We start from the raw sequence: 11,997 nt of genomic DNA, 5'->3' as shown, positions 1-11,997 counted from the left end.
CCAGGGTGTATATTCGGGGTGGGGGGGTGGGCGTGGGGTCCTGTCCACAAGCACCTGTGGTCAGTTATTCACAAGTACATCTTGAACACACACTAATGTATTCACACTAATTGCATGCTTGATAGACGCTCCGCCTTCTCATTCAAATAATACAATGACCTACATAGCTGTAATGGCTAAGCCGGGATTTTACAGTGAAGTATACAATTTTATTTAATCAATATCATGTATATACCTTAAGTCTCTTTCCAAAAAAATCTTTCATGTGTATCTATACAGACTATGCTTGAAGACTTTAACTATAATATTACAATGTTATGATTTGAAAAGGTAAAATTCTGCATTTGAAAAGGGGCGAGAAAGCAGTGTTATGAAGATTCATTCTTTATTCTGCTTTTCCTGCAAATATCTCTCGTCATTGAAAACAGAAATATATGTCCTCTCTCTCTCTCACTCTCTCAAAATCATAGTATGTATTTACAATCTAAATTTTCAGCAATTTTTTGCATCAAACAGTCCTTTAGGTAGGCCAGTCTAGTTTTCAGTATGTTCTAGTCATCTCCTCCCTAGATTTTCCAGCCCCTTTTGGCATTTTCCTCTTTGATGTGTCTTCCAATTCTTTCTGCTTGTAATAATGAGGTGCAACCTCCAGTAACCAAGAATTCTCAATTTCAATCACCTTAACAGAAAAGTATATATACAGTGATCTAATAATTTTTTAAATATTAGCAGCAGTATGGCTTGAGCAATATGTTTTGTTCACTAAATATATACATGAATTTGAATTCCTGAGCATTTTTTCCCTTCCTACTTTATGTGTACTGATGCAAGTTCTTACCTGTCTCATGAATTCTTTAGTTGTAAACACTAGTTCATGATAGATGAGCCACTTTGGACGATCTTCATACATACTACTGTTGGGGTGAACCATAACTGTCTGGTGATGTTTGACAGTCTTATAATTACCTCCCTTGTCTAATCGAGCAGTATGGTAAAAATATCCTGCTGTTATGGCCTATCATAAAAAATTTTAACGGCCGGTGTACATAGAATACATATCAACCAATTGCTATTTAGTACATGTGATATGTATTTCATTAAGAATGAATTACATTTTTGCTCTCTTGTCATCATAAAACATCAGCAGATCTTTGATAAAATGTGAAAAACCACTTATTTTTGAGTGTTGAGTGAGTGTACAGAATTTGAAACACTACTTACCTTTCGTATGGCCACTGAGTCCCCTGGATTTGAACTGACCTCGATCTCTACCCTTTCCATTAGTCCCTCCAGTTGGTCCCGGATGTCTCTTGCCCTTTTCATAGAGCGATGTTGAATAAAGTTTTCATAACACCACTGAGTAGAGAAAGCTGTCTCTTCCCATTGATCATACACATTTAGCAAAGTCAAGTGATCACCCCCAGGGCGAAAGAAGTTAACCCTAGCTGTATCTGCATGTACCACTTTGTCTTTTGGTCGATAAAACACAGCATTGTTCACAGATAACATGGCACAAATAGTCAAGATTTCTTTGGAACACTTGTATCTGGAATATCAATAAACAATAATTAATCATTACCAGTAGTTTTTACATGTAGATTTTTTTTTCTTCTGCTATTTGAAAAATTGGAATTCCTCCATTATAATGATTAAATGTAATCTATAGAACATAATTTAATGATTGTAAAATGCCTGTAATTAATTAATATTTTGACATGAGGAAAACCATGAGCTTTAGCAAGTTTGGCACATTGAAAAAAGGGTGATTTTTCTACATATAATGCACCCCTCCTTTGAAGTTCCATTGAAAAAATGGACATTATACATAGGGCATCATGGTTTAGATAATTTTTACACTAAATATACTTATGGACAGACCATATGTAAATTAAACAATGAAATATGAAGATAATGAACAGTATTCAATCTCGAAAGTCCAATGAAATGATAAAAATTTGGAGCAGAGCAAACACAGACCTCAAAATTTTGAGATGGGATCTTTCTTTACTCCTCATTAAAATATTAACAGTAATGAAGGAGAAACTTCAGGAGTACTGTGCAACAAAATATACAAGAAGTGGTGTAAATCAGATGTGGATACTTAAAAATTCCATGGAACTTTTGGAAAATTTGAAATCACAAAATTTTACCAAACTCAACAACATAAAAACTTACAACTTTTCAACTTTATATACAACCATTCCCATTCCACAGCTAATTTTTCAATAAAAATGGAACTCGTAAGTTTACTTACCTTGTCATTGGTCATTTGCAAAATTATTTTGTTAAAAAACATTCTGATTGTACACACAAGTACTCTGAAGTTGATATTAAAAAGATGCTTGAGTTTCTGATTATCGTACTATATCTATGCGGTTTTTGGAGACCAGGTCTTCCAACAATCTAATGAAATTCCAATGGGTACCAATTGTGCCCAGTTATTAGCAGACCTAATTTTGTATTCATATGAAGCAGAATTTGTTCAGAATCTTATAAGTGAAAAGAAGAAAACACTTGCTGTGGCCTTCAACTCAACATTTAGATATATCAATTGTATTGTCAATTAACAATGGTTATTTCCATTCTTATCTCGATGTGATATATCCCGGTGAGCTTGAAACAAAAGATACCACAGTGTCTGACAGACCTGTTTCATATTGTCTGACAAATCTGTTTCATATTTGGATATTTTACTAGAAAAAGATGTTAATGGTAATCTAACAACCAAGCTTTATGATAAACGTTTAACTTTAACTTTAACTTTTCAATCCTCAACTTCCCTTACTTATGCAGCAATATACCTTCATCTCCTGCATAATTAACAAGAGGCCCATGGGCCACATCGCTCACTTGAGCACACTGGCTAGGCAAAAGCACAAATCAGTTCAATATTGAAAAGATTACTGGGGGGGGGGGGGGACTTGAATATTAAACTACCTGATGATGCTTCCATGTCAATACAACAAATGGCTTTGTTGTACTTGAAAAGATTTTTAAAAATTTTTCCCATATATTCCTGTGTAAAAATTTGATCCCCCATTGTGGCTCCTCCCTATCCCAGGGGTCATCATTTGAACAAACTTAAATCTACACTACCTGAGGATGCTTCCATATCAAAATGACTAAACATGATTTTCAGTTCTTGAGAAGAAGATATTTTCCTATATGTTCCTATGTAAAATTTTCAATCCCCCATTGGGCCCTACCATACCCCCGGGCGTCATCATTTTAACAAAATTGAATTTACACTACCTAAGGATGCTTCCATATCAAAATGACGTATCATGGCTTTGCAGTTCTTCAGAAGAAGATATTTTCCCATATATTTCTATTTAAGACTTTGATCTTCCATTGTGGCCCAACCCTACCCCTGGGGGTCATGATTTGAACAAAATAGAATCTTCACTACCTGAGGATGCTTCCATATAAATATGACCAATCATTGCTTTGCTGTTCTTGAGAAGAAGATTTTTAAAGATTTTTCCTACATATTTCTATGTAAAACTTTGATCCTCCATTGTGGCCCCGCCCTACCCCCGGGGGTCATGATTTGAACAAAATTGAATCTTCACTACCTGAGGATGCTTCCATATAAATATGACCAATCATTGCTTTGCTGTTCTTGAGAAGAAGATTTTTAAAGATTTTCCTTTATATTTCTATGTAAAACTTTGATCCTCCACTGTGGCCCCGCCCTACCCCCGGGGGTCATGATTTGAACAAACTTGAATCTACTCCACCTGAGGATGCTTCCACATGAGTTTATCTTTCCTGGCCCGGTGGTTCTTGAGAAGAAGATTTTTAAAAGATGCTATTAATTTTTCACCAATTCTTTATTATCTCCCCTTGAAAGAGGGCATGGCCCTTCATTTGAACAAACTTGAATTCCCTTCACCCTAGGATGCTTTGTGGCAAGTTTGGTTGAAATTGGCCCTGTGGTTCTGGAGAAGAAGTCGAAAATGCGAAAAGTTTACAGACAGATGGACTACAGACAAAATGTGATCAGAAAAGCTCACTTGAGCTTTCAGCTCAGATGAGCTAAAAAGTATGGAAGAAATATTTGATGTATATTTAAAAGAAATACAAGGTGTGGACAAAAAAACAATTAAATCATTAAGAATATCAATGCACTTACTGCTCTGACGCTAAAATACATTTAGACAACATGGGATCAACAGGATATTCTGCCATCTTTCTTCCTAGTTTAGTTAATTCCCCTCGATGGTTCAAGGCACCAAGTGCATACAACTGCTCCAGTGCTAACACTAAAGTCTCATGTGGAGGGGGATCCATGAAATCAAAGTGAATTAAGTCATTGATTCCCAAACTCTTCAGTAGTAACACAACGTTTCCCAGGTTAGTCCTTTGAATTTCTGGCACAGTATTGTCTTCTAATTCATGTTTGTATGCCCATGCTGTGTATAATCTGAAGCACTTCCCTGCTGAAACTCGACCAGCTCTTCCTGCTCTTTGATTAGATGAGGCCTGGAAACATCACTAGACTTCAGTATAACAAATACAAATCTTTTGTGAAATCAACAGTTTCATTTCAATTAATTTGCTGGAGAAATATAGTTGTAAGATTGTGCAATAAAAAATTGTAACCTTGGATATTGGAGTAACAATGAGTGATTCCATTCCTGTTCTAGCATTATAGCTGTTCTGTTTGCAAAAGCCTGGATCAATCACATACTTTATTCCATCTATTGTAAGAGAAGTCTCAGCAATGTTTGTTGCCAAAACTACCTGTAAGTATTAATTTATGAGAGTTTCATAGATTATCATATAAATGCAGAATGTCAGTTTTCTAACAAGTGGGCTCAAGGCCTGAGTATAATACAACCCTGAGCAGAGGTTTTTAGTGAAATTTCACTAAGTAATCAATACAGCACAGCCCTAACACCTGTACCCCTGACCCAGAAGCCAGGAATTTCACAATTATGATAGTGGCACCCATGCTCAACATAATTATGCACAAAGTTTATCTGCCTATTACCCATGAACATGTAGTGATGAAGATTTTCAAAGAAATAAAGCATTTTTACTATATAAAGAATAGAACCCTGCCCTGATACTAGACGGTTTGTTCCCGTTTTGCACACATTTGAATTTCAGGTATTGAAAAAATGTGTGCAAAACGGGAATTTGTCCAGGTAAGATAATTACGTAATTGATATAATGTATATCATAGTTGTGAATTTGGAGAAAAGGAAATCTATGATAAGAATACGAAGAAAAATGAGTGATTTTGCATTAGTTTTTTTTCTATTTTGATTTATTTATGTAATTTCATAATAAGAAAAAAAAATTTTTCAAAACATAAAAAAATATCATAAATACTAATCAAAACTATAATTACAATGTACCTTCATATCATACTGACTGGGCAAGTTAATTTTTTTTTTATTAAGATTGAATTCACTAACTCATTCATATTATCTTCATGAAATTAAAAAAAAAGGGGGCTGCGATAACGATATTTGTCTGATTTATCAACTTCAGTTGGATCGAACAAGTTAAATTTTCAAACTTTAATCTTTTAAATATATATTATGATGCATTGGTGAAATACAGGTAATTCCAGGTAAATCCCAAACAGAGATCAGACTATAATTGCTATCAAAACATATTCCAGACCCATTGTTCTATACCTAATTATCAAATGTGTGCAACACGGGAACACACCTCCTAAAGCCTCTGACCCAGGGGCCATGAATTTCACAAATTCTGAGACACCCTTGCACATCATAACCATGCATTAGTTTGTTTGCTAATTACACATACATGTAGGGAGAAAGAGGATTTTAAAAATAATTTGTGCATTTTCACTTTACAAGCAATAGAGCCCTGCCCTAACATCAGAACTCCTAACCCAAGGTCAGGAAATTCATGATTTTGGAAGAAGCACCCTTTTTACCATAAGCATGCACTTTGTTTGATATATACCCAGGAGCAGAGATGAATGTTTTCAAAGAAATACTGCATTTTCACTATATAATGAAGAGCCCCATCCTAACACTATATCTCCTGAATCTGGGGCTATGAATTGTACAATTTTGCAAGAAACGCCCTTGTTCATAATAACCATGCTGTCAGTTTTTATGTTAAAATATAAGGGTAGAGAGTTTTTTTTAAATATACTCATGTTCACTATATTATAAATAGAGTCCCAACCAGCTCCAGAAACCCTGATCCAGGGGCCATGGATTTCATAATTTTTAACAGAGGTCTCAAGCTTATTAAAAGCTATATAATCATGCAAACTGTTTGACTGCTTGATGTCCAGGAGTAAAGAAGGTTTTTAAAGATTGCATCATTTTTCATGGTTTTAGCCCCAACCCTCAGGCCCTAGAGGATAGGGACCATGAAATTCACAAAATTTGTTCCCCTTCACCAATAGATGTTATATGGCATTGTTATACCCTTATAAATATCTTTCTTTATATTTATTACTAATAAAAAGTCCAACAAAAGAAATGTTTATTGCATCGGTCTAATAATTTCATTGTTGATCGGCCTGCCAGTCCAACATAAGAATTGTTAGACCGCAACATCACTGCTATGTCACAAGTAATTAATTGTCGTTCAATATCGGCGACACTGAAATAGCCGAAGTTTAGAGCTGCAAGAGTTGTCGTATATCATATACTATTTGAAAGAGTGTGTTTGTGATAAATAATTTCTGTGATATAAAAATTTTATTATTAATTTTTTCTTTTTCTGCTATTGTTTTTTTTTTTATTGATCAAGCCAAAATTTTCCAAAGAAAGTAATTGATTATATATTGATTAAATCTGTTTAAATGATTTCATTTTAATAGTTCTATCTGAAGTGAAGGGTATAACAAAACAGTTATAGACTAGGATTTGGGCAACATATGATTTGTTGGACCTAAAGGTGAAAATGTTGCCCGAGGCCTGTGGCCTCGGGCAACATTTTCACCTTCAGGTTCAACAAATCATATGTTGCCCTAATACCCAGTCAATAACTGTATAATATTATTTGAAATTGGTACAGCAGTTCCAGAGAAGTGGAACATGAGTAATTGAATATATTAGCATGCACACATATTAGGTGACAAGAAGCAGTATGAAGGTGCTAAAATATGATTTGAGATGAATTTAATTTTTGAGAATTCATGAGGATACTACAACGCTTCACACCAGCATATTTTATGAAGCGTGTTTATATGTACACATATTAGGTGACAAGAAGCAGCATGAAAGTACCTCTAAAATAAGTACTTTTACAGTAATCTTGATACATAAAGTACATACCTTTCTTCCACCTGGAGGAGTAGGTTCAAATATCTTGGCTTGCATGTCAGATGGAAGGTTTGCATAGATAGGAAGAATGATTAATTCCTTTATTTTACTTCCCAGTTTCTTGGTTCTTTCCTGTGTAAATAGTGCAAATTGAGCTCAGGAATTTAATGATATATAATTATATTTACATTTCCAAATATTTTTCCAATATATTCCAAATATACTTCTAAATTTCTAAAATGAGGTAAATTATTGACAAACATGTTGATGAAACAAGAATATCAGCAGTCTTGTTTAAAGTCATCATTTCTTAAGTTTTATGGTCGATACAATGTCCTTGTCAGCAAATACAATTTATCATTGAGTCAAATGCTGACTGACATTTTTCATACTAATTGTTAGGCTATTATTTACACACTGAATTGGATTTTTCCGTTATTTCCCGATTATAACAAGGAGCACACGGCGGGTGTGACCTGTCGGCAGGGAATGCTCACTCCTGCACGGCACCTGTTCCCACCTCTGATGTTTTTGAGGTCCATGTTTGCTCTGCTCCTATTTTGTATTGTTTAATGGACTTTTGAGCTTGAATACTGTTCGTTATCTGCATATATTTCCTTAAGATTCTTCACAAATTAGAAAAAGTTCATGTTCTCATAAACTACCTTGGTTTGAGTAAGAACATTTCCATTGTGATGTGACTGAAGTCAAAAAATAGGGCAAACTTTTTTTTTTCAAAAATGAATGTTGAATGACAAAAATATGTGGAAAGTCATCAGAAAAATAATGTAAATATAAGAGATGAATTTGATTTTTGAGAATTCATGAGGTACATGAACTACAACGCTTCACCTCTTCATATTTATCATGAAGCGCTTAAAGGGTTTTTATCACGTATCTAAATTTCTTTAAAATGAAACACTCATTGTATTCTTGAAACATATAATTATCATTTAATCCTCAGGCTGAAATAATGTTGAAAACGGCCATAATTAAACAATAAAACACCCCGTAATATAGGGTCCTGGAAGTAAAAATCTCCACTTATTAGATAGGGGTCACGTGGTACTGAAACGTCATACATGTCAATGGTCAATAGAACTCGTAAAGCTTATCGTAAGAAAAACATATTGAATAGATTTTTACGCTGAATAAATAGAATACACGATACGACAGGTTGAAAATTTGACATCGACTATATTTCTTTGGTTATGGACGGTCAATCTTTCATGTATGAACATCTAGCAGAGAGAAATAATCAGAAAATATGCCGACAATTGGAGAGGTCAACGAAGACGAAGCTGTTGACAACTCGGGACTTCGACTAAAGAGAACGAATAACTAAAGTTTAACTTCGTAAACATTTATAAATATGGGAATTTTAAATTCTCCTTCATTATTATTTTAATTAATTATAATAATTATTATTTATATAAATAAATCCTGTATATCTTCTTTATGTTCCAGCAGTGAATATCATGTACTATGACATTTCTTCAATGGCGCTGTATGCCATTATGAAATTCACAACATTCCTACTAGATTCTGTGCGACTTTTAAAAAAGGTGTGTTTGTAATTTATTATTTTTTTAAAAGGTATCTTTCCTTAAAATATTTTATAGGACAGAAAAAAAACTGTGATCGATCTGGCATAAACGATTGTTCTGAATGGAGATAAATGCCATCATATTTGCTGAACATCTCTTGACCAAGTTCAGGAAATGTGGAAAAAAATTTCTTCCTTACACCTTTCTTGTGCACATTTGTGCATCCTAAAGCCATAAATTATACCTTACTAGCTGTCAATTATCCAATTATCTCTTAATTATTTTCTAACAGGTTTAACAGGCATAACAAATGAGCCCTTTTGTATACACAATAAGTACTTCGCTTGACCAGGATTGACACCTATGACATCAGAGCAATGGCGCATAACATCAGCGATCAAAATATGCATATTGAACTTTGAATCACTGAAACATCAAAAGTATTGATTTTCTAGCAAAGATTTTTAAATATATGACTTTAATAGAATGTAAACTTTGTCATATCAAAAAATTTTGAGACGTGATAAAAACCCTTTATACGCGCTTCATGAAATATGTTGGCGTGAAGCGTCGTAGTGTCCTCATGAATTCTAAAAAATTAAATTCATCTCTTAAATGCATGTCTTAAAAGGAAAGGTTATACTTTGTGGAGTAACAAAGATTGAATAAAATATTTCTTTTTAAGGAATGAATTTATAGCTACCCAATTTATACGGTATAAAGTGGGTTGGGTCAGTTTACACTTTATAAACCACAAAGCGGTTTATAAACAAGAGGCCCAAGGGCCAGATCGCTCACCTGAGCACTGTGGCTAGGAAAAAAGGAAAAATCAGTTTAGTATTGAAAAGCATAAATGCATAAGTGGTCCCGACCTACCCCTAAAAAGGGAGTGGGGGGGGGGGGGGGGTCATGATTTGAACGAACTTGAATCTACACTTCTATCTGAGGATGCTTCCGTATAAATATGACAAACCGTGGCTTTGCTGTTCTTGAGATTTTTAAGGATTTTTCCTAAATATTCCTATGTAAAACTTTGATCATACATTGTTGCCCCACCCTACCCTCGGGGGTCATGATTTAAACAAACTTTAATCTACACCACCTGAGGATGCTTCCACATAAATATGACCAATCATAGCTTTGCTGTTCTTGAGAAGAAGATTTTTGAAGATTTTTCCTATATATTCCTATGTAAAACTTTGATCGTCCATTGTGGCCCCACCCTACCCCTGGGGGTCATAATTTGAACAAACTTGAATCTACACCACCTGAGGATGCTTCCACATAAATATGACCAATCATAGCTTTGCTGTTCTTGAGAAGAAGATTTTTGAAGATTTTTCCTATGTACACCTATGTTAAACATTGATCGTCCATTTTGGCCCCACCCTACCCCTGGGGGTCATGATTTGAACAAACTTGAATCTACACCACCTGAGGATGCTTCCACATAAATATGACCAATCATAGCTTTGCTGTTCTTGAGAAGAAGATTTTTGAAGATTTTTCCTATATATTCCAATGTAAAACTTTCATTGTCCAATGTGGCCCCACCCTACCCCCGGGGGTCATGATTTGTACAAACTTGAATCTACACCACCTGAGGATGCTTCCAAATAAATATGACCAATCATAGCTTTGCTGTTCTTGAGAAGAAGATTTTTGAAGATTTTTCCTATGTACACCTATGTTAAGGTCAAGATCTAGTAAATGCTAGATCCATTATGACGTCATAATCAAATTAAACTTTCTTTTTTCCCGTACTTTACGGCTGTAATAGAATTATGTAGAAAATAAAGTATTTCCTGGAATTCAATTTGAAATCATGTGAAAAGTAATCCCGAAACCTATATTCAATTTAATATTATTTTAAAGAAGAGGCTAAGAACATACAAATTACCATTTTCTGAGAGACTGTAGGCAATCTGGATACATTTAATTTGTCTGATATGGAAAAAACTCCCATATTCATGACTGATTTTCTTAATTTTTGAATGAAAATGACAGTTTAGAAGATGATTTTTCGTCTTGTTTACCTACAAATTATGCGCCGAAACACCATATTTGACCAAGCTGTACTTCTAAAGCTTCATTAAAGGAATTTATTTCTCAAATTTGAGAAATCTGTAGGCTCCTTTTATTTACTAGATCTTGACCTTAAACATTGATCGTCCATTTTGGCCCCACCCTACCCCCGGGGGTCATGATTTGAACAAACTTGAATCTACACCACCTGAGGATGCTTCCATATAAATATGACCAATCATAACTTTGCTGTTCTTGAGAAGAAGATTTTTGAAGATTTTTCCTATATATTCCAATGTAAAACTTTGATCGTTCATTGTGGCCCCATCCTACCCCCGGGGGTCATGATTTGTACAAATTTGAATCTACACCACTTGAGGATGCTTCCAAATAAATATGACCAATCATAGCTTTGCTGTTCTTGAGAAGAAGATTTTTGAAGATTTTTCCTATATATTCCTATGTAAAACTTTGATTGTCCATTGTGGCCCCACCCTATCCCCAGGGGTCATGATTTGAACAAGCTTGAATCTACACTACCTGACAATAATTCCACATGAGTTTCATCTTTCCTGGCCCACTGGTTCTTGAGAAGGAGATTTTTCAATAATGCCATTAATTTTTTGCTATTTCGTAATTATCTCCCCTTGGAGGAGGGTGTGGCCCTTCATTTGAACAAACTTGAAATCCCTTCACCCAAGGATACTTTGTGCCAAGTTTTATTGAAATTGGCCCAGTAGTTCTGGAGAAGAAGATGAAAATGTGAAAAGTTTACGACAACAACGACGCAGACGCCGCCGACAGACAACGGACAAATTTTGATCAGAAAAGCTCACTTGAGCCTTCGGCTCAGGTAGGCTAAAAAGCATAAACTGTTCCAACCCACTTTATACTGTATAAATTGGGTACTATTAACTTCATTCCTTATAATTTAATTTTCATTCAATTAGTGTAAGAAAAAAGATGATTACCCTTAAAAAATGACTTCAAATTGTACAAAATTTAAATGTTACGTCAGGCGGATTGATACGTTTTTGACAAGTCATTGTGACCTAAGCAAACCAATTTATACGATATAAAGTAAATTTTTTATCCAATCAAATGGCGCATTACAAACAGAATTAAATTCTTATATGTTGAAAGTCCTCCTTTTTAGCAAT

General features: G+C 34.6%; 1 protein-coding gene across 1 annotated transcript in view; it reads right to left on the bottom strand.

Annotated features, from left to right (window-relative positions):
* Positions 1–368: 368 nt before the first annotated feature.
* LOC133192082 (pre-mRNA-splicing factor ATP-dependent RNA helicase DHX16-like) overlaps positions 369–11,997 on the bottom strand; it is a 95,314-nt gene continuing 83,685 nt past the window's right edge. Inside the window, exons 13-18 of the mRNA XM_061327936.1 lie at positions 7,278–7,397; positions 4,606–4,746; positions 4,136–4,485; positions 1,222–1,546; positions 839–1,015; positions 369–679 (exon numbers count right to left, since the gene is read on the bottom strand). Coding sequence (XP_061183920.1) covers positions 542–679; positions 839–1,015; positions 1,222–1,546; positions 4,136–4,485; positions 4,606–4,746; positions 7,278–7,397 — 1,251 coding nt within the window. The 3' untranslated portion in view covers positions 369–541. The remainder of the gene's footprint in view (positions 680–838; positions 1,016–1,221; positions 1,547–4,135; positions 4,486–4,605; positions 4,747–7,277; positions 7,398–11,997) is intronic.

This window comes from Saccostrea echinata, unplaced genomic scaffold (genome assembly GCF_033153115.1).
Source record: "Saccostrea echinata isolate AGI-Se365-2 ecotype Australia unplaced genomic scaffold, CSIRO_AGI_Sech_v1 ptg000025l, whole genome shotgun sequence".
NCBI classification, from domain to species: domain Eukaryota; kingdom Metazoa; phylum Mollusca; class Bivalvia; order Ostreida; family Ostreidae; genus Saccostrea; species Saccostrea echinata.
The sequence above is the reverse complement of the archived record's forward strand: the minus strand, read 5'-3'. Positions and strand labels throughout refer to the sequence as shown.